Source organism: Silurus aristotelis (genome assembly GCF_946808225.1).
Source record: "Silurus aristotelis genome assembly, chromosome: 16".
NCBI classification, from domain to species: Eukaryota; Metazoa; Chordata; class Actinopteri; order Siluriformes; family Siluridae; genus Silurus; species Silurus aristotelis.
In genome coordinates, this window is record NC_139589.1 from 23,925,535 (window position 1) to 23,948,891 (window position 23,357).

Below are 23,357 nucleotides of genomic sequence, written 5' to 3' on the forward strand. Positions count from 1 at the left end.
GAGCAATGACTTAAACCCAATTGAGCATCTCTGGAGAGACCTAAAAATGGCTGTCCACCAACGTTTACCATCCAACCTGACAGAACTGGAGAGGACCTGCAAGGAGGAATGGCAGAGGATCCCCAAATCCAGGTGTGAAAGACTTGTTGCATCTTTCCCAAAAAGACTCCTGGCTGTATTAGATCAAAAGGGGGCTTCTACTAAATACTGAGCAAAGGGTCTGAATACTTAGGACCATGTGATATTTCAGTTTTTCTTTTTTAATAAATCTGCAACAATGTCAACAATTTGTTTTTCTGTCAGTATGGGGAGCTGTGTGTACATTCATGAGGAAGAAGAATGAACCTAAATGATTTTAGCAAATGGCTGCAATATAACAAAGAGTGAAAAATTTAAGGGGGTCTGAATACTTTCCGTACCCACTGTATATTGTATTTTCTACTTTTTATATAATTATTTGTAAAATGGTATTTAGAGCAATAACAAATATAATTTCATTGCTTTATATTGGACACTGGGAATTTACCTGTGCAAAGAAGAATAGTGTCTAAAAGACAATATAATTTAAGTAGAAACAAATGATCATAATTGTGGTGTCATTATGATTAAAAAAAGCTATGATTATGCACAACATTATTATTAATACACAAAAATGAACTTAATAAAAAAAAAATTTATACCTTACACCTCTGGCTTTTTTTTCTGTTCAAAAGAAATGTATTTATTAAAAATTGAAAGAATAATTTTTATAATTAAATCCAATATTTTTAGGAAATAAATTAATCTTTCATTATTTACATTAAAATAAATGAAAACATATACACTGTGCAGCCAAAAGTATTCGGACACCAGACCTTTCCCCTCAGATGCGGTTCTTCTCCAAAATGTTACCACAAACTTGGAGGCCCAAAATTGGAGAGAGAGAGAGAGAGAGAGAGAGAGAGAGAGAGAGAGAGAGAGAGAGAGAGAGAGAACTATTTTTCTGCCTTTTATAAATGAGGTGGAAAAATAACAGACATATTTTTCTGCATAACGCTTTTAATAGCGTCACGCTAATTACAGATTACGGGTGCAGATTTAAACAGTACAACTGGAGCACACCATGGCAACCCGGCCTTTCTACTTTTCACTTCTTGTCAAGACACCAGGGGTGAAAGTTCACACCCATTTTATAATGGGTGTCAGACGACAAGGGTGAAATGCTGGGTAATGACCACATTATACACATCCCCCTCTGTTTTTACTCTCTCGCTTCGATGCTTCAGCAGTGCAGACCGTAAACCGTTACGTTGATCTCAACACGGAGAGTGTGTGTGTGTGTGTGTGTGTGTGTGTGTGTGTGTGTGTGTGTGTGTGTGTGTGTGTGTGTGTGTGTGGATGCCATGGAGTGTCAGTGTACCACGTAACATAAAAACCAAATACATTTAATACATTCTCACAGTGGAAAATGACATCATTCACCCCTTAGGTTGCTCAATTTATGTCTCGAGGTTCTCTGAGAGAACATGTCCCTCTGGGGGGGTTTGATGTAGTTGGTTGAAGGTAATGAGGCCACAGTAAAATGTCTGATCTCTGGGTAAAACATAAAATTGTAAACACAGAGGCATCTTACGTTATACCATACCATCTATGGGTATTCTGTGTAAATTTACAACATAAACATTTGAATACAGAAGCTTAGAAATTGCAAAACCATTCTTTCATGTTCTGGTTACGTCCAAATAATTACTAGGATTTAATCCAGCAGTCTATATTAATTAGTATAGTTAATTAATTAGAATTAGTATATATCAAGTGATTACATGAGTCAATAATGCTTGGACCCCTGAAATTGCTCCTCGAATTAAAATTCTTCTAAAAGATCTTAGTTAATATTCTTTTTTAAGCAGGATAATACTCATTGAGACAAAAGTGACCTGGTCAAGAAGAAAGACGTCAACTGATATCACAACAAAGATCAAATGCACCAGATGGGAAAATTTTGTAGAAATTAAAATCAGTTGAACGATATAGAAAAAACTGACATTACAGGATTGGGATGGGAGTGGAAATAATTTTAGACATAAAACATAATACTAAATAAAACCATTAGATGTTACACAAGTGTAATTGTAACGCAGACATTTGCATGTTAAAGGTGCTGCGACCCCAAGAGCAATACTGTAGGTCCGAGCAGATAAGATAAGATAAGATAAGATAAGATAAGATAAGATAAGATAAGGACAGTAAACGTGGAACATGGTCCACAGGAGACACCATCTGAATATATTAAGAGCTCAGGTTGAATATTGTAAACCTGGACAGAGTCGTCTGCCAGTGAAACAGCTCGCGGGATGGTGATAAAACGATACAATTATGTATTCCAGACTGGCTTTTGCTCGTTCTCAGGTTTAATTGCATGGAACCGTTTGGGAGGCTGAGACGACAGGCACTGCTGCAACTACAGCACTTTGGGGAACTCTTGGATCGGGACCAACAGCCCATAAAGACACTGATTACTTTTTTTTTTTCGAGACGAGGTAAAATATGCAGTCAATGTGATATAATTTTGTCTGCTTTTGATGAGCGACACTTGCTGGGAGAGTAGTACTTATTCATCCAGGATGACAATTTGGGCTTCAGGCCTCTGAGTTGAGAGAGAAAGAGAGAGAGAGAGAGAGAGAGAAAGAGAGAGAGAGAGAGAGAGAGAGAGAGAGGGAGAGAGAGAGGAGAGCAAACGGTATAAGAAAACTGATTTAACTTCTTTAGATAGTAGCAGAATGTAGTATTAGATGAATTGTATTTTTTTGGTAGATGGATGGATGGATGGATGGATGGATGGATGGATGGATGGATGGATGGATGGAAGGATGGATGAAATAGATGAATGGTTTTATTTATGGATGGATGGATAGATGGATGGATGGATGGACGGATGGATGAATGGATGGTTTGTGAATGGATTGATGGATTGATTGATGGATGGATGGATGGATGGATGGATGGATGGATGGATGGATGGATGGATGGATGAAATAGATGTATGGTTTTATTTATGGATGGATGGATGGATGGATGAATGGATGGTTTGTGAATGGATTGATGGATTGATTGATGGATGGATGGATGGATGGATGGATGGATGGATGGATGGATGGATGGATGGATGGATGGATGGATGAAATAGATGTATGGTTTTATTTATGGATGGATGGATGGATGGATTGATGGATGGATGGATGGATGGATGGATGGATGGATGGCATTGTGAATGGTTGGGTGGATGGACGAATGGATGGTTTTATTGAGGGATGGATGAATAGATGGATGGATAGATGGATGAATGAATGGTTTTACACATTCCACAGACGATAATGAAAAATGTTTCTTTTAATGAAATGTCTGTGTTTGAAAAAGCATTTGATTGTGTTTGATAAATGTCTGATGTGCTGTGGATTTCTCTTACAATTATGGCATTCCATGTAGAACTAGCAAGGAACCTGTAGTTATCCAGAAAACTTCTGTATGATGGTAGATGTTTCTGAATCTTGCTGTTTAATGGTGAATGGAGTAATGAAATGATCATAAAATTAAAGGATTTACTGCAAACTGTCTAATTTTAAAATCCCTGAAGAACCCCTGAAGAACCTAAATGTGTATGTTTGTGAATGATGTTCTTAAGATTACTGGGGTCTGATGGTAACTCTTTTTGTCTTTAATGAAATTCAGGACCTTGAAGGATTTTCAGATTTTTTCCATCAGGAAAAATCCTCAAAGGCTTTATATAGAACCTTGCGACAGAGGATTTCCTTTTCAGAGAGGCTTCCATGTGGAATTGTTTCGTGAAGAGTCCTAAAGTATCCAAACAAAAAAAAAAAAATTAATGGACAAGATGGAAGCTGGCCATCTTTATTATTGTTGGAGGTCTTTTGCTCTGTTGTCAATAGGAGCCTTTTCTGATGATGATGCATTTCAGACAGTTTTCCAAAGAGAGTTCATTCAGAAGCTATGGAAACTCTCCAGAAAAATCTCTGAGGAACCCTGTTTTCTACTTGTGTATGTTGTTGATTGATGTGATGTGAATGATGAGATTATTGACATTTGACAGAGATTTACACTCAAAATTCTTCAATTTGTTCCTCAGGGAAAAAGATTGATGTGGAATCTATCAACAGAGGGTTTTACTTTCAAAGAGGATTCTAAGGAGCCTCCTAAGAGCTTTTTAAGGAAGCTAGACAAAAAATACCCTGAGGGAAAAATGGAAAATGGTTGTGGAAAATAGTTTTGGGAAAAGAACTGTTATAGGTCCTTTGATTTATTCCACGGAAGCCTTCCATCTGTTTGATGGTTCTATTGAGAACCTACAGTGGTGTGCTTTTTTATTTCAATGAGTGCTCCAAGTGCATTTTAGAAGCTAAAAATCCATAACTATCCAAAGAAGCCCTGAGGAACCCTTGTTTCAAGATGAGAATTAAAAATGATGGTGCTGATGAAGAGTCTTGGTGTTTTTACAGTCAGCATTGGTGTATGGTGTACCGTGGTTTATGTGAATGGTTGTGTCTTTAATCCAAAGGTTTGTGGACACCAGACTATCACAGCCATGTGTTTAGATTTGAACTTCCCATTCCAGAGTTAGTTCTCCTTGCCTGCTCCACTCTTCTGGGAACACGTCTGTGTTTATTTAGCCACAAGAGCATGAGTGGGATCAGGAGCTGATGTTAAGATGTCCAGCAGGTTCTAGTTTTATTTCGTACCAAAGGTGTTCGGTAGAGTTGAGGGCGAGGCTGCAGAACACTAATGTTCTTCTTCTCCAATTTTTTTCAAATGGTGTTTTCTTAGAGCTCGTTTTGTGCCCATGGACACTGTCATGCTGGAACAGGGTTAAGCTTCTTAAGGGAATAGTAGAGCTTCAGGATAGAGACCTTCTGGAAAAAAACACAACGGTGTAATGTACTGGTTTCAGTGGTGTGCACAAACCTTTCCCCATATAGTGTTTGTGTTAACTGGTAACTGCCTCAACTGTTCTTATTGTTAGATTTTAGGTGCAGTGGACAACAAAATATTTCTCTCTGACAGGTTTTCTAGATTAAATTCTTTTTAACACCAAGTACACACAATTACCCCCTCGGTTTGATGTTGGTTGGTGTTATGAATTCTCCCCTCTACATTTTTCTGAATATTGAGGTTGGTGTTATGAATTCTCCCCTCTACATTTTTCTGAATATTGAGGTTTACAGAGTTGAGGATAATAATTGGCAGCTGGCAGCACAGCATTCAGACTCAACACACTATTGTCCAACCATCAATCCATTTCAGCTCAGTTTTGACATTGACAAGAGCACAATGCAAAGCTGTCTGCATGCTGAGATTTATGGCAGTGTAGCTTCATCTCTCTCTCTCACTCTCTGCAGAACTCTCCTAATAAATGTGTGTGTGTGTGTGTGTGTGTGTGTGTGTGTGTGTGTGTGTGTGTGTGTGTGTGTGTGTGTGTGTGTGTGTGATTGATACTGGTCAGCTCCACCGTGCGGAAATTGATCCAATGCAGCTCCAATCAGGCCAAGGCTCCCTGGTCAACCCATTGCCTAGCAACCACGGTTCTCCTCGTCCAGCATGAGCAACTTACACACCACCCTACACACACACACACACACACACACACACACACACACACACACACACACACACACACACACACACACAAAGCACAGATATGTAGCTCTCTAAGCCACTGACCTCTAGGCCATATATCAAAAACCCCAGGTCCATGTCCTCTGCTAACGCTGCTATTCATCTCGCCCACATCCCGTCAAAATGGCCACCGTTTAGCCCGAACATGACTCAGACTCAAGGCCTCGTCCTGTGCCGCAATGCCCCATAGCTCATACTGTATTAACCCTCTCTCTCTATCTTCCTCTCTCTCCATTCACAGAAGATTGATACTCATGCTTTTTTTTCGCTACCTGCTGCCACTGAGTTTCCCCAACTATAATGAACCTCCAGAGGTCAAAGGGGTTGGAAAGGCATAAAATAAACACAAGACTAACACGGCTTTTGGGTAGACAAAACACTGATTTCTGAAAACAGACTTTTACTAAATTAATATTCTTGGCAATATTCTAAACAAAAGTATATACCTTACTGCACAAATGAACACAAAAATAATCCGTCCACGTTTCCCCACCATGTTGTGGTTTTATCCACATTTCCTCATCAGCTTGCTGTGAAGCTCTCAGAGTTACACTCGAGCCGTTTGACAGAACACTTCAGATTGTGAACTTCAGATTTTTTTTTTGCATTTTCTAAAAGCCAGAGAAACTTTTCTACACTCTGGCTTTAATTTCATGCTCCTTTGAAGCTAAACCTCATCTGCCCAGACACAGGCTTGATGTCAACTGGTGATTTATTGAGTATTCAGATCATCAGTGGTGCTCAACATTTAAATAATATTTATTCGAGTTTCATCAAAGGTCATACACAATTTTTAATGTGTGTGTGTGTGTGTGTGTGTGTGTGTGTGTGTGTGTGTGTGTGTGTGTGTGTGTGTGTGTGTGTAAGAGTTCAGTATACTGATATTAAAAGAACAAAACAAGCTTTTGGAGGGAGTTGAACTCTAACACAAGTAAGAATAGAGTCGCAATAATACTCTATAATTCTCCAATCTGATTGGTCATAAGTTAATTTTTTATTTTTTTTACACTTCTCATATTTAATGTCCATATTGGTTGAAACTGTAAAATGTCATGGAAACTGCTAATTAACATACATACTGGCATAAGGACATAGTGTAGCTCGCTACCACGCACAACCTCATGTAGCGGCAAAAAAATAAAAAACAAACTGTCTCATGTGATTAGCTTAGTTTTGGCCAAAGCACTTCTTGGCCAGGTCATTAACCTAAATGGGCTAATGGGAGATTCATGGGGCTTTGATTGGCTTGCATTCTTCCAGCCCATTAAGCAGCGGGAGAGAGAATCTGACAGATCCCTCCAAGCATGGCCGACCGTTAATGCAGCTACACAACACAGCGCTGAACACAGCAGCAAAATGGGCCGCTCTTTGTCTTCTCTAATTATTTTTATTGATGTTGTTAACTCTACCATTGCAGTGAGATTGTTAATTACACATAAAGCTTTTTGTTAAAGCCGGACAATTCGACACTGTACGCGCTCACTGTGCGGTGATATTAATAACGATACTGGTAATAGATATGAATGGAATTAAAAGACTGACAGGTTTCGAGTAGAACCTACACCATGCACCTGAAACTGGGGTTTTAATGTTCCTCTGTGTTATGGGACTAATTCCTGGTTAGGAAATCATCAGGAAATTAACGGTATAATTCTGTAATTTGATTTTTAAACATTTCTGTGACTTTTCTTCCTTTATTCACATTCTTTATTTTCCAAAGTCAGATTGTTTTTCAAATGTTGGTTATTGATTATAAATAAAGGTGTTGTGGAATGTGGGTGTTGGGTGTTAAATAATTGGTGTTTGGTTAGTGATTGTTTTTGGGATTTTATAGAGGATTTTGATGTTATTGTTGGTGGTCTTTTGTGGTGAATGTTGGTGGTTGTTAGAGAATTTTGGTGTTGGCTCATGATGATGGTGTTAGATGGAGAATGTTGGTGTTGGATGAAAAATGTTGGCTTTTAATTGTTAATCATGGCTGGTGTTTAATGGGGGGGGTTGGTGTTTAAAAGAGATTGGTGGTATCTGGTGGTGAATATTGGTGGTTGCTGGAGAGTTTTGGTGTTTAAAGATAAACAATGGTGTTTGATGGAGAATGTTTGTGAACGATGGTAAAGGAAGGTCTTTGATAGTGAATGGTGGCGTTTGATGGAGAACGTTGGTGTCTTATGGTGAATATCTGTAATTTGTTGAGAATTGTGGTGTAGAACCATGCTGTAAGATATGAGAATGGTGTTCATGGAAAATGATGTTGGTGTTTAATAGAGATTGGTTGTATTTCGTGGTGAATATCGGTGGTTGTTTGAGAATTTTGGTGTTAACTCATGATGTTAGATATAAGAATGTTGGGGTTTAATGATGAATGTTGATGTTCAATGGAAAATATTGGTGATTTAAGATGAATGTTGGTAGTTGATGGAGAATGTTGGTGATTTAAGATGAATGTTGGTGGATGGTGGAGAATGTAGGTGTTGAACCATGATGGTAGATATAAGAATACATAATGAGAATGTTTGATGGAGAATTTTAGTGTTTGATTGTAAATGTTAGTTTTTAATTATATAGGATGGTGTTTAATAGAGATTGGTAGTATTTAGTGGTGGAATTTGGGGTTTTTGGAGATTGTTCGTGTTGAATCATGATGTCAGATGTGAGAATTTTGGTATTTAATAATAAATGATGGTGTTTGGTAGAGAATGTTGGTTTGTAAAGCCACTTTTGGTTTTGTGGAAGATCTGAATGATGCGTTTTGATCCAGACATTTGGCTTTCCGTACAGAATGCTTATGATCGGTGGACTGGATCGGATCAGGACTTGATGCAGATTTTGCCTTTCATGAAGAATGTTGAAGGAGGCAGTGTTACGATACCTGCTGGATGAGATGGGGGTAGGGGTGTCCTGGTCGGGGTTGAGGTGTAACTGGTGAAGACTTTGAGTATGAGTTGTTTGGTATGATATATTTATATTTGATATTTATGTGCTTCATGGTTTACATCCATGCATTTTTGCTTTATTTTTAATGCATTGTGCATGTATATTTCTATATATATAGATTTTGTAATGCATTAAACTTGAAGTAATACTTTGTAGAGAAAAAGGTACCCAACATGCCCAGTTGATGAAACCACCCTAGCAACAAGAACAGGAACAAACGCAGATTGGTACAGTAAGATCTGAGACTGTATCATCTATGCAACGCTGCAAAGCTTAGCAAATCAGCCAGTGCTTCCGGTGCTCCGTTTTCACCGATTTCTTCATTCCTGCTGTTTCTTTTCCAGGTCGGGTCTCCTTTAAGTATCCACCAGAGTGCATTAATTAAAAACCCCGAAAAGCCTTGCGCTTTTTTGCCCCCACCCGAGTCCCGTTGCTTAACCGGAGAGGTCCGCGATGGCAGCTCGGTGCACGAGTTCGCACCGGGAGGGAGCGCGAGGAGAACGCGAGCATCTCTCCGTCACCGCAGCATCGCCTCCATCGCGCGCGCGTCCGACATCCTGCGTGATGATGCGGGGTTTACCGTAGACTTGTGCGCATTTGTTCGTTCGTTCTTTCTTTCTTTCTTTCTTTCTTTCTTTCTTTCTTTCTTTCTTTCTTTCTTTCTTTCTTTCGTTGTTAATCTTTTTGCGTATGAATGCATGCATGCATCGGCGTCGTCGCGTTCAATCCATCCTGTTTTCCTTGGAATGAGAGCAAGGGCATCATGGTGCGCATCCTCAGCGCCCTGGGCTTGGTCATGTTCAGCGTGGCTCTGCTCATCCTCTCACTCATCAGCTACGTGTCCATAAAGAAGGACGCCATCTTCACGGCCCCTAAGTATCCGATCGGCGGCGGCGGCGGCGGGCCGCGGATGTACATGTTCCACACGGGCTTCAGGTGAGTGAGTGAGAGCGTTAGAGAGTGAAGCCATGCGTGAACACCTGCGGGACTGAATCACACCTTTTGGAATCGTTAATGCTGTCTTACATAACCATCAGAAATATCCACACTAGTGCATTTTTTTTTTTACTTTTATTTATTAGCTCATATATACCTAGTAATTAATTTACACGATTAATTAAGTCCCAGCATCATCATTTTCAACTCAAATGCATGGTTGTCAATGTCACTGGCTGAGATTTTTTTTTCCCAAAATAGGGCCTCGGTTTCATGGTACAGTAACCGGCTGTATCAATGCGCATGCGCACTAAACGCACCAAAAAAAATCATTGCATAGCAATGACGAAGCAGCTCTTATAGCAGATGCAAAAAACAAACAAACAGATTTTTAATAACGTTTCAGACCAAGAAGAGTTGCTATGGAGTAAAAGAAAAGACTTCAGTAGCATCAATTGTGCAAACAAACAAATGTTTTGTTTGTTTGTTTATTTTTGGTTACAGTAGGGCTTTGTTGATGCTGATAATTTCAATATCCAAACTACTTACACTGTGTAAAAACTTGGAAAATTAATTTTATATGCTTTTATATTTTTATCGAAATGCATGCGCTAATTGGTTTACTTACTTTAGGATACACTATATGAACACATGATTGTGGACACCTGACCATAAGATTGGTATGTGTTGCTTTTAACCATCCTGTTTAACATTTAGTCCCCATTTTCCTTTATAGTTTCCTCCACTCTTCTGGAAAGATCTTCCACTAGATTTTGTAGAGATTTGTGCTCTTCAGACCCAAGGCTGTAAGTAAAGTCAGGTACGGATGTAGGTGAGGTGAAGAGGCCTGGGGTGCAGTCAGTGTTAACATTTATCCCAAAAGTGTTCTGAATGTTTTTGGTCACACTCATATTCCATGTCAACCATTTCTCCATGGAGCTGCATTCTTGCACATTGCTATGCTGGAACAGTTCTGGGTCTTTTGTTCAACTGAAGAGAAAATTCAATGCTAGCGGCTCCAAAGACATTCTATACAATTGCAAAATTAATCACTAAATAATAATGAATGATGGTTCACTTGAATTCACCAAGCTGCCAATCCACCACCGAAAGTTACATCTATTGTTGCTGAATCTTTATGTCTTCATCTCAATATTTTTTTGGCCAAATGGTGTATAAAAACATAATCAAACAAACATGTTTTTTAATGTTCTTTCTTTAGTAAATGGGTATTAAGTCAGAGAAGCAAGAAGACGTTATAAAAAATATATAAAACCTCTAGTCCAGAATAAGTGTTAGACATATTATAGATACTCTACAGGTCAATTAAGATTGTGGGGTGGAGCTTCAAACCAAACTAACAGGTACAAGCCTGAAATTAAAACACTTTTCTTACTTATGCTGTTTGAAATCACATTTGGTAACTGGGAAATAAACTATATAGTATAACTGGTACCTGTGTTCTGGTACCATTAAGAGTAAGCTTTTTTCTTGAGCATGTTTTTGTCACCATAAAATAGTGTACATTATTGGATTATAAGGACCACTGATGCACCTTTTAAAGCATGACATAAAAAAAAAAACAGTTAAAGATAAACCAAAGTGCATTGGTAAAAAAAAAAAAAAAGAATGCAACTAGCTCAGTGATGAGAAAGAGTACAGCTTGGTGGATTCACTTTCTCCTGCCTGAACACTGGCTTGAGGTGGGAATTCATACTGTATCAAACATCGATCTATTACAGAGACCAGGCTCAGGAGAAACCAGAGATCTGGAGCAGTAAGGGGATGGTGCTTCTCACTGGACCTCTATACATAATAAACAGGAACTTTAGGACACAAAATCTCTGAAGCAGTGGTAAACAGAAATTCCTCTTAAGCCATTCTCAAAGGTGTGTTTTTGTTTCTTTTCGAGAGGCTTGTAAAACTCGTAGAATGTGACAGATTATAAAACTCATCTATCTGATCAAGAAAGCCCAAGGAGCTGTCCCTGGTCCTGATTTACTCTCATAGCAGATCAAATTTCCTGCCAGCGGTTTTTGTTGCATCCAGGTTATAAAATGGGAGCTATTTTGCTGAAGCATGTAGTGAGTTGCTTTGCAGGAGGAATGGATAATGGGAGGGTTGGAAGGAGGGAAACAAAAAGGCTTGGACCATCTGCCGTCACACTTGGGTGTTTTGTTGACCTCACCGTAGCATTCTTTTTCATAAATACTCCAGCCACATCATACAGAATGTCCTGAACAGCGACACTGGTTAGTCTTGCATGTTCTCAGATTGCTGTATTCCTCAGATGTTTCTCCTTTTTCTGTCAAGTTCTGAGACAGCCGCCTTAATAACCTTACTAATAAACCAGTACAAGCTCTTAACGAGTGAGACTGAGTAACTGACCAAGTCTGAAGTCTAAAAAGAGGCAGTTTAATTAGAATGGCCATCGACTGCCCGAGGCAGGGGGGATTGGCGCTGGGGCTGATGGGGTGGCATTGATCTGAGCTACTTTCAGCAGCTGCCACCGCTGTGACATCAGGACTGGGTCTTCCTGTGAAATGGAACGGAAACTCTATTTTCCTGTTTCCCCCACTGACCAGCTGCCCCCTACTTAGACCTAATTTTTGTTCATGCTATTTTCCCACTTTTTTCTTTTCTGTAGATCCCAACTGGCAATGAAGTTTCTTGACCCAGCATTTACACCCCTGAACAATGCCCTGAATGAGAACCTACAGGAGAATTCGTCCAAGTGGAAGTTCAATAAGACGGGCTATTTAGAGCAAAGGTAAAGCATTGTGCATCATCAGGACTGTGGATATGTTCTAGTGGAAGCCATACATAATACAAAGCCATGCACACACTATTATTTATCAATGCATGAAACATCTGAGAAGTTTCAAAGGTTTTTTAAAAGTAGAACACATCCAACCAAATAAACACCAATGTTCCTGAAGACCTGGAGTAACAAAAACAGTCTAATGTTTTCGCTTAACAAACTATTGAGCATACCGTATTTAGAGTTGCACTATAAATGACCTTTTTCACAGCAATAATGGACTTTTTTTGTGCGTAAAGTTGAACTATTTGACTTCAACTATTTAGTAGGATTGGACAGAAATATAATTTCCGGATACTTGAGGACCTTCTTACAATTCCTGATTTGAGCATGCTATTCTGATCAATATCCAAAGTGTACCCAAATCTAATGATGTTAGTGATGCTGTGTGTTTTGCAGTAAAGAGATTGCCCAGTACATTGACGTGCCCCGTAACTTTACTCTGACCAAGAGCAGCGTCCGTGTGGGTCAGCTGATGCACTACGACTACTCCAGTCATAAATACGTCTTCTCTATTGGCGAGAACTTCCGTTCCCTCTTGCCTGACTCGTCGCCCATCCTTAACAAGCGCTACAACACGTGCGCTGTAGTGGGAAACAGCGGGATCCTGACAGGTAGCCGATGCGGCGCCGCCATCGACGCCTACGACTTCGTCTTCCGCTGCAACTTCGCACCCACCGAGGTCTTCCGCAGGGACGTGGGCCGTCGCACAAACCTCACGACCTTCAATCCCAGCATCCTGGAGAAGTACTATAACAACCTTCTCACCATCCAAGACCGAAACAACTTCTTCCTGAGCTTGAAAAAGCTGGACGGAGCCATCTTGTGGATTCCAGCCTTTTTCTTCCACACCTCAGCCACGGTCACCCGCACGCTGGTGGACTTCTTTGTGGAGCACCGGGGTCAGCTCCGGGTTCAACTAGCCTGGCCTGGGAACATCATGCAGTATGTGAACAGGTGAGCCATTCATGATACTGGTGTGCATTGCATTCTGACTGGATCTTTATCTATTTCTTTCACACACACACAAACAATAGATTATGAACTATATGGAGAGAAGTTCCTGAACACCTGACCATAAGATTGCTATGTGCTTGAGATTTTGTGGAAATTTGTGGAGGTTCATTCAGACACAAGGTTGTTTGTAAATGTAGGTATTGATGTATAATAAGTTAATAAGTTTGGAGCTCTATAGCAGGAGATCCTTCTACTCCATCCCATGTAAAGCAGATCTTTATGGAGTTGGCTTTGTGCACAGGAACATTGCCATGCTAGAAAAGTTTTGGCTCTCCTAGTTCAAGTGAAGGGAGCATTTCATGCTGCATCCTAAAACAATCTTATACAGTTGTGGTCAGGTGCCACAATACTTTCATCTATTCAGTGTATAAAGATTGGAAGAATATGTAGAAGATCATGGATGTACCAAATGATGATACCACAGTACATCCCAATGATACACACCACAGTACATTTATATCTCATGCAAAGACTGAAAAAATAAGATAAAATATGTCTCCCATAACAATTTTTTTTTCTGGTTACATTTAAAATGACTCTTTACCTTACAAAAAAATAATAAATACTTGACTGTATAAAAACATAACCCAAAAAACGACATCGGTCCCGAAAAAAAAGCATTACACCGAACAACAAAAGTGCAGATTGTTAAGGATTGGTGGTCTTTTTTTGCCCTTTTATCTTTTTGAAAAGTAGTTTTTCCCCAAAATCACGATATTCCCTATCAGGACGTAGGTGCTTGTGTACATCATGTTTCTGCACCAATGTTTATTACATTACATTCAACATTATACTCTTAAGGTGTCTTAGACCTATCAGAGCGTCTTAAAGGCAGTGATTGTGCCACTTTAATGGGATTGGAGGAGATTACAGTGCAGTGAGGTATTTCTGGTGGCCAGCATGGTTAAGCCCCTCTTCATAAACCTCGACGGGGCTCCATTCAGCAACGCCTCTCCAATTCTCTTAATCGATTCTTCTCTCTCTCTCTCTCACTCTCTCTCTCTCTCTCTCTCTCTCTCTCTCTCTCTCTCTCTCTCATGGACCCTCTTGGTGTCTCTTTTCTTCCTTTGTCTGTCTGTTTTTTAGACAGAAACTCTGGCTTAATTATATGACAATAAAAGGTTTATTGATTATATTGCAGCTTATTGTATATCACACTACACTTTTGTGTGATTTTATTTAAAACAGCGATCAATATCTTCAATAAATCCTTTGCAAACTAAAAAAAAAAAATTCTAAAAAGCAAATTACGAGCGAAAATTATGTCATGTGATCCATTTTGATCCCATCATGCACCTGTGCTGGTTTTGCAGGTACTGGAAGACGAAGCAGCTCTCCCCGAAACGCCTAAGCACGGGGATCCTGATGTTCACTCTGGCCTCGTCTCTGTGTGAGCAGATTCACCTGTATGGCTTCTGGCCTTTTGGCTGGGACCCGAACACAGGCAAGGAGCTGCCCTACCACTACTATGACAAAAAAGGCACCAAGTTCACTACCAAGTGGCAGGAGTCACACCAGCTACCTACTGAGTTCAAGCTCCTGTTCAAGATGCACACAGAGGGCGTCCTCAAGCTGAGTCTCTCCCACTGCGCATAGAGGTCCAATCCCAAAGGTCGGAAAAGGGTCACAGGCCGGGATTTGATGTGGAGATTTGGAATGTGGAGCAGTTTTTTCGGGGGATATTGAGATAATATTAAAATAATGATATACGCTAGCCTTGATGATGTCAAGTGCCAATCAGTAAAGTTTAGGCTTATTTTATGACAAAATCTTTTAAAAAAAACCGACTGTATGAAAGGTACATCAGCCATACTCGCTGTTAGAGAACACAGATCCAATCACGTGTTTGTTTATTTCTACTGGACTTTGACCAGCAACCAAATAAACCAAGGCCACGAGTCCGAACTGATTCCAAGCAGCGCTACGAAAGAGACATTGTTTGCTTCAAAGGCTAATATAATTAATAAAATGACGCCCTCATGTAAAAGCATTCTGTATATTTAGGTGAAAAGTGAGTGAACACATTCAGAGAAACGCTTCAAGATCAAATGCCGTTAAATTGGGATTACAAACACGATCATGATTAACATGATTGATTTGTGTGCTTGCGTTTTTTTGTTTTGTTTGTTTGTTTTTTAACGAATGTAAAAACGAATGTAAACATATACCACATAATCATATAAATAATTACATAACATCTAGATACACGTCATCCGTACAACACGTGTGCATAGCTTCATATACCGTAGATCGACACAATCTCAGTCATATACACGAGATGTTTGTAAGAAATGAAAGTTTTAAGTTGAATCCAGTAGACTATGGATTGTAAATTCTGACAGGGATTAACGATTTTGATTGGACGGCAGTCCTGTCACTCTAAGAGCCATTTGTAACCTGTGACTGAAAAACCTTTGCTATTCCCAGTCATTATCCTTAAGGATTTGCCTTTTGATGAAATGAGATAAATATACAAAATCCACTGCACGGCAGGATTGCAAATCAGGTTTTTTTTGTTTTTTTAGGAAATGATTAACAGTTTGAGAAACACCTTTAAATCTCACTAACCGCACCGTCAAAATCCAGAATGTTAGTATGTAAACAGACATGGCTTTATTTTGCGATGGCGAATTTACTGAAACGTTGCACAGTTATGAATGTTATCAGAATGTTATTTTGAATTGTGTGTGTGTGTGTGTGTGTGTGTGTGTGTGTGTGTGTGTGTGTGTGTGTGTGTGTGAGAATTGTACATGTGTCCCGACGTCTGTATGCGAAAAGCCGAGGACGTTGCCATGTTTTATTCCACAGTGAAGCTTCCGAATAAAAGTGGGATCCTTGAGATCCTTGGTCTTAATCCAGAATGTAACTGCAACGCTAATTCCAGACATATGGACACAAACCCATAGAGTCCCTTAGTGTCCTATAGAGGTCAGAGGTCGAGGTTAGAAGGTCAAAGGGCAGAATTTTAGGATTTGCAGATGGAGATGTATTCAGGGGATTGGATTTTTGTTGTTGTTTTTTTTTTTTTTTACAAGGACATAAAACCGGCCTTCTGGCTTTGTCTTGACTTTCCCATTTAAACTACACACCACTCTGATAAGTGCCTCAGGGGTTTTAATGGTTCTTCAACCCTTCAAGGTTCATACAACAAAGAGTTCTCAACCCTGTTTACACTCAACCGTCCAAAGACCACACAGAAGTCTCTATTTCCTCCCAGACATTTCGGAAATCCTTCAAATGAATTGTCATTTTTTTTTAAAAGAGCTGCTGGTACTTTTGGGAAAAACACTGATGCGACACAGATCGGAAAAGTTCGAGTATTAGTTGCACAAGGCTAATTTTAGTGCTTTCCACTGCTTAGTCATATTGGATTTCGTCCGCTTATTAAGCGTCCTGCTCTGCGATTTATTGGCGCATTCACATGAAACCACTCGTCACAGTTATATCTTAACATAGCAACAGATTTATTTACAACACAAAAATTCCAAGCCAAACTTACTCTAAGATCTGGAAAAGGGCGTTGGAAAAATCCCGCTTGTGTACAGGAACGCTGCTCGGATCTTCAGGGGAAACTGAAAAGGATTTCTGAGGAGGGTTTTTTTTTTTCTAGCAATTTCCTGGATTATAGTCTGAAAGGTTTAATATTTAATATAAATGTTTATGCAGAGGTGATGTGGATTCGTCATGGCTTCAAGCGAGTCTTCAATCGAGTCGCATTTGCGGCGTGAATAAATCTAATAAATCGATCAAATGCCATTGCGACTTAATCAGCAAGTTGATAAATCAACGTCATCATCAACAGAGTAACATTTAATAAAGATTATTACACCCCAGTGCTGTTTAATACTCAAATATGATCGGTCAAAAGGTGACTCATTCCCTATAACCGCAGCTCTGACAGAAGTGCGTCTGCAAATCAGACGTTTAGATTATTATTGATGCTCTTGTTCTAACTAAACATTTTTATGGAAAACGGTTATACAGCAGATGCATTTATATGGAAGGAGATATTTATTTTCGCAAAGGAATCTCCAGTGCCAGTACGTTTTTAGGACAGAGGGGATTGTACTGTCACAACAAAAAAAATTTAACTATAAAGGGGTAATAAATACACATAATATATATATTTTTTCTAAAACAGACATTAAACAAAAAGGAGCTGGAATATTATTAATGTAAATCATATCAATAACCCCCCCCCCCTCCCCCCATGCACTATATTTATTTAAAAAAAAGGAACTGCTTTTAATAAAAAATTATAATTATAATAATAATATTTTTAAGCTTTTTGGGGTTTGGTTGTAAACTTGTATGAAGAAAAAAAAAGATGATCAATATAACAATATTGTGTACACCACACTGGATTTGACAGAATATGCCATAAAGCCCTATTTGGATGGAACCTGTTTCTCCATTTGTGGCTGTGAGGTAAATTAGAAACCTTTGCTCCACCCGTCATTATCTCGTAGGAATCCCTCAGTTATCTGAATGTTATCTCGAATGTGCTTGTGAGATTTATACTTGTACATGTGTCCAGACGTCTGTATGCAAAAAGATCTGCTGTAAAGCCTTATGTGGATGAGATCCATTTCTAATGAAGAACTAAATTAATTCCATCGTGTACGTCTGTGTGTGTACAATATATTTATGTATTATTGAGAGGATTATACAAGTATGGATCTTGTTATGTGGCAAAAAAAAAAAAAATAAAAAAAAAAAAAACCATAAAAGTGACAGAAAACAATAATTAATATAAGGGGTCCAAGCACCAAAGTGTTGCCTTTGTTTAAGTTTTACTTAATAATATAATTTTTACTATAAATTTTAGGGACGATAAAAGGAAAAATCTTCATTTAACTTTTTCCAAACAGAGCATTTCATGTCTTGTGTATACACCATACAGGATTTTCTAGAAAACTCTATTGACAGGATTAGTTTTTTGACTTCACTTCAATTTTCTTTCTATCGCACTTTCAACAATGGCCATTGTCTCAAAGCAGCTTTGCAGTATGCAATAATTATAGAACAAAGTTTACTTGTATTGAAATGTAAGTGTGTTTATCCCCATAGCAAGACATGAGCAACCGTGCCAAGGAAAAACTCCCCTGGATGTAATGAGGGAAAAACCTTGAGATGAACCAGATTCAAAAGGGGAACCCACGATGATTTGGGTGACTTCCAAATCTCCTTCTGAATGAACATGCTGTTATTGATGCTTTGCGTTCTTTTCCTCAAGAAAATTCAATCTCAATTATGTAATAAAACGCTAAGTAGTGCACTGTACAGTGAATACGGGTTAGTAAAAGTCTTGAAATGGCATTCTAGAAGAGGTAAAGCAAAAAACCTGCTGCATCAATGCAACAGAGGGGTCAAGCAACATATATATACAAACTAAACACACAAAAAAGCATCATAGTCCATCTTAATGAAATAAAGTTGTTTTTTCACACACACACACACACACACACACACACACACACACACACACACAGCATTTTAGTTTAAATGTCTTTGAGGTGAATTCTGGTGTCCCTGTACGATTGCGTTCATTTGTTAAAAAAACAAAACAAAAAATGATGAAAATTTTAACGTTAAATGTTTTTTGCTCAAAATGTAAAATACGCCTCAATATGCACAATCCATCAGTGGCTTCATCCAACATTCTAGCTTCACTCCAAGAAGTTCAGATGGAAACAACCCCAAACCCCCAGGTCCTCCCCCGTCCTGCCCCGTCCCACCCCATGTTCTAATAGATTCTCTTTAATCTCTGAATATGGTGCTCCAGTTTGTATTATATTATTCCATTTGACTTCCAGGTAAGGATTCGACGTTAGATTGGAAATATTGTGCACTTTAAGCCGTTGGTAATATAATATTTTGATGACTTTGTGATCAAATGAATAAAGAAATGAATAGATTTGGTTCAAAAACAATAAAAAAAAAATTTTTATCCTTTTCTATGCCTTCAATATTAAATCAAATATATTCCATAAGAAAATTACATTATTTTTTTCAGATTCTGAATAAACAAACGAATGAACGCAACGGAAATATATTAAATTTTTTAAGACTCTAATATAGAAGCTCTTGTTGTATTTTCAATGCTGTACAATGCAGTAATATTGATTTCTCCAGAATTTTGTGCTCGTGATCACTGATTTTTTTAAAAGCATCCTAACTTTCGAATTCAAACCACAGCACAGGGCTGCACAGATATTCATCGTTACTGCTACATCACTGGAGCGTATGTGGATGAATCCAGGATGGTATCGGTCATCTTTATCTTCTGATTCATAAATGCATTTTTTTCCCCCCATTTGTAACGACCAGCGATGTGTAGCTCGATGCTGATAAATCTTCTCGTCACGCCACACAGCGCATAGTTATTCACCTACACATACGGTTGCCTGCACACATTTGTGCCTCCCTACATTTTTTAATAGGACCAAGAAGCAACATAAATTTGAGTTTGATTCGAAAATTCATGAATATTACAAATATTCCTCCTCATTTCAGAGCCAGAAAAACAGAGATTCAAAATAATCTTGTAGCAAGATGACAATTCAGAAATGGAGAATCATCAGAGGAAATATGTTCCAATTAATGATTTAATTATTAAATATTATGGGTGTAACGGTGCACATTTTCAGACCAAAACCCCTCAGTACAGGGCTTTCAATTCTGTATACACGTGTACCGAATGCAATCCTTTTTACGTGAGGAACAGATTTAAAAATCGGACTTCCCTCAGGAACGTATTAAGTGGCGGACCGCAAGTTTGTTTATTCTTCGCTTCGCACTTTAAACTTGAAAACATACACAACAATTCCAGTGAAAGACACGAGAGTTAGCGCAGTGTCACTGTGGCGACTCGCTCCGAAAACCGGAAATACCATTTGTCTTGCGCATGCATGAAAACGCTAAAGAATCCATAGCGCTAGCATTAGGAAGCTAACGTGGCTAGCAGCTAACGTTAGCGCTATGGCTTCTTTTTTTTTAAGTAGAAAATCTTTCCCTGTATTGAGGGAGTGAATTAATGAAGGCTGGAGGGAATGAAGACTTTTGTTAAAGTGTGCTGAAATAAGAACATTTAAGTAGTTCATATATTTAGAAAATTTAATATTTGATTTAAAACACAAACAAACGCACACACACACACACACACACACACACACACACACACACACACACACACACACACAAACACACACACACACACACACACACACACACACACACACACACCTCTATTAAAAATAAATATCATGTATTTGAAGAAATCAAGACATTGGCTGAGACTTTTGCTCCTCTGATGATAAAATCTGAATACACCAAACGTTTTCTCAGTAAAAAAAAGTATTCTTTTCTTTAATTTACAACTTGTATATGTTTGCAAAATGCTGATCGCTTGATTCATATGCAATATTTACACAAGTGTTAGACAAATTACTGTTTATGTTTCACACACTTCCTTATTAATTTTTTTTAATTTATCGTCAAATGTTATTATTTAAATTCTAAATTTACATATTATAAACTTTTGATTAATATTATGAATAATTACCAAATCATTTTTTTTTTCTTATTTTATCTTTTTGAGTTTATCAATTATTTACATGCTCATTTTAGTTATTTTAAAAAAATTTTTTTATTTCAAATGCATATTTTGTGTGATTTTTTTATTTATTTCACTTTTAGACTTGATTTATTCATTGACATGTGACATTTTATATGTACATCTTTCCCCTGTAGTACATGCGCTTTTAATTTTTTTATCTCGTTCACAAGATAACATTTTGACCCAACATTTACATTAGGGGTTTATTTATGATGCTAATATTTATATTTTCAATGTATTTCTTCATTTCTGCTTTGGGACAATGTACATAGTTAAAAGTGCTATACAAATTGAATAAAATCGAATTGAATTGAATTGAATTGAATTGAATTGAATTGAATTGAATGACAGTATAACTGTATATGGATCCTGTAGCTGAATTTCTGTGTGTAAACGTACAGCTGGTCAGTCTGCTCCATCAGTGTAGCTTCTTGTCTTTACGGGTTAGAGACGTCCTTTAAACATGATGTTCGTTCCCTAACAGCCGTCACCGACGCCGTCCCACTGAGCCAATGCATCTCCTCTGTGTTTTGTTTACAGATGCCATAAATCACCATTATACAACTCCCTCTTCAGCAGGCCTGGTCAATAACTCGCCATTAAGCCGTGTGCCGAGTGCACACTTTTTTTTTTGGGGTGGTATTTCTTTCAAGGATACTTCCTGATATGATTTAAAACAAGAAACATCTATTAAAAACAATAATAAGAGCAACGCAGTATTGGGAATCCATGATTCGAGCGGAGGAAGAGAGAGACGGTTATTGATTACCTCTAAAAAAGAAAGGGAAAAAAACCACTCCGTTTTTAATGCTCTTGTGTCATAATTCCAAAAGATGCAGCGTTTGTTAGTGGGGGCCGAACCGCTTGTTTTGCAAAAGGATGCAAATTTATATATATATAGAAATGATAATATTATTCCTTTTGTGCACAATTCTACTATTGTACCTCGCTTTATTTAGCAACACCGTCGTCGCGGTTGTTGTTGTTGTTGTTGTTTGCAAATCTGGCATCATTGTTAGTTTTTTTTTCTGGCCACGTGCCTGCCATGACCTCTGACCCCTGTGCTTTGAAAGAAAGGGTCAAAGATTAAGCAGGAGGATGTAACCAGGCCCTCAGTGCTCTAAGCAGAATTATTTTTTTTTCAATTTAAAATATATATTAAAAAAAGAATATAAAAAAATGAGCCATTCATTTTAATTATTAATATTTGTCATTTACCTTTAAATTATTTGTCAATATTGTTAACATAGAAAAAATGCTTGTCTCCTTTTTTTTTTTTTTTTTATCTCACCCTGGCTATTTAAATGTAAATGAAAAAAAAAAAATAAAGAATTTTCAAATTAATTTTTTAAATAATATTCAATTTAGTTGAATTGTAACTGAATTGCAAAATGTATTTAATTTATTACAATTTTTATTTAATTTTATTTAATTTTAATTGTTTTAATTGTTCTTATTTTTAAGCCCCATTTTGTTTATATATATATATTTATATTACTGTATATATTTTTTAAACATTACAATTGAAAGTCTGCTAAAAAAAAAAAAAACGTGAGTCGAGAGTTCTGGGTCACACAATCACAAACAGACACACGCACACACACACACACACACACGCACGCACGCACGCACACACACACACACACACACACACAGAATTTTGTCTAAATGTCATTAAAGCTTTGCTTTTCGCTTTCTCATTTAAGGATATTGTTTAATGACACAACAAAGTGTTTGACTAAAAATTGATTTTTTATTGGATATGAAATTGTTGTTTTTTAGCATAAACACTATCAGTATAAAAGATTTCACATGAAACTTATTTTGAGATTTTAGAAACTGAAAAGTCTCAAAAAATGTAAATGTCTAAAGGTCTGGATGGTAAACAATTACTTGCAATTAAATACTGAAAAAACAGAAGCGCTTCTCTCGGCTCCTGCTGCTGTTCTCCCTGAGGTGATTGAAAGTATTGGCCCCCAAAATTCCCCTCATAATTTATCTGTTCATTTGGGACAAGCCCTGAATCTTAATAAACATGTGAAAAATGGATTTCGAAATTGTTTTTATTAGTTGCAAAAATGTGATGTCATTCGTGTCAATATTGGAGATGGAGATGATTACAGATGCTTTGATTTGCTCCTGCCTTGATTATTGCAATTCTCCTTTTTACTTGTCTTAGTCATTCATCCCTGAAACGATTACAATTGGTCCAACATGCGGCTGCTAAGCTCTTTACCAAGTCATCGAAGAGATCTCACGTGACTCTAATCTCAGTCTCTTTGCACTGGCTTCCATTCAAATTTAGAATTCAATATAAAATTCCTGTCTTAGTGTTTAGCGCGTTACATGGTCAAGCTCCTGTCT

The 23,357-nt window shown here is 38.0% G+C and overlaps 1 protein-coding gene across 1 annotated transcript; it reads left to right on the forward strand.

Annotated features, from left to right (window-relative positions):
* Window positions 1–8,854: 8,854 nt before the first annotated feature.
* Window positions 8,855–20,639, forward strand: st8sia3 (ST8 alpha-N-acetyl-neuraminide alpha-2,8-sialyltransferase 3). Its single transcript, XM_083563741.1, has 5 exons — window positions 8,855–9,201; window positions 9,258–9,537; window positions 12,185–12,307; window positions 12,758–13,315; window positions 14,689–20,639. The coding sequence occupies exons 2-5, from the start codon at window positions 9,296–9,298 to the stop codon at window positions 14,969–14,971; spliced, it is 1,206 nt and encodes a 401-aa protein (XP_083419867.1). The 5' UTR covers window positions 8,855–9,201; window positions 9,258–9,295; the 3' UTR covers window positions 14,972–20,639.
* The last annotated feature ends 2,718 nt before the right edge of the window (window positions 20,640–23,357 follow it).

Excerpts from the sequence above, each read along its gene's own strand:
- st8sia3 (XM_083563741.1), top strand. The coding sequence starts at position 9,296 with ATGCATGCATGCATCGGCGTCGTCGCGTTCAATCCATCCTGTTTTCCT. Across the intron at positions 9,538-12,184 it reads ATGTTCCACACGGGCTTCAG|ATCCCAACTGGCAATGAAGT; the intron begins GTGAGTGAGTGA and ends TCTTTTCTGTAG. Across the intron at positions 12,308-12,757 it reads ACGGGCTATTTAGAGCAAAG|TAAAGAGATTGCCCAGTACA; the intron begins GTAAAGCATTGT and ends TGTGTTTTGCAG.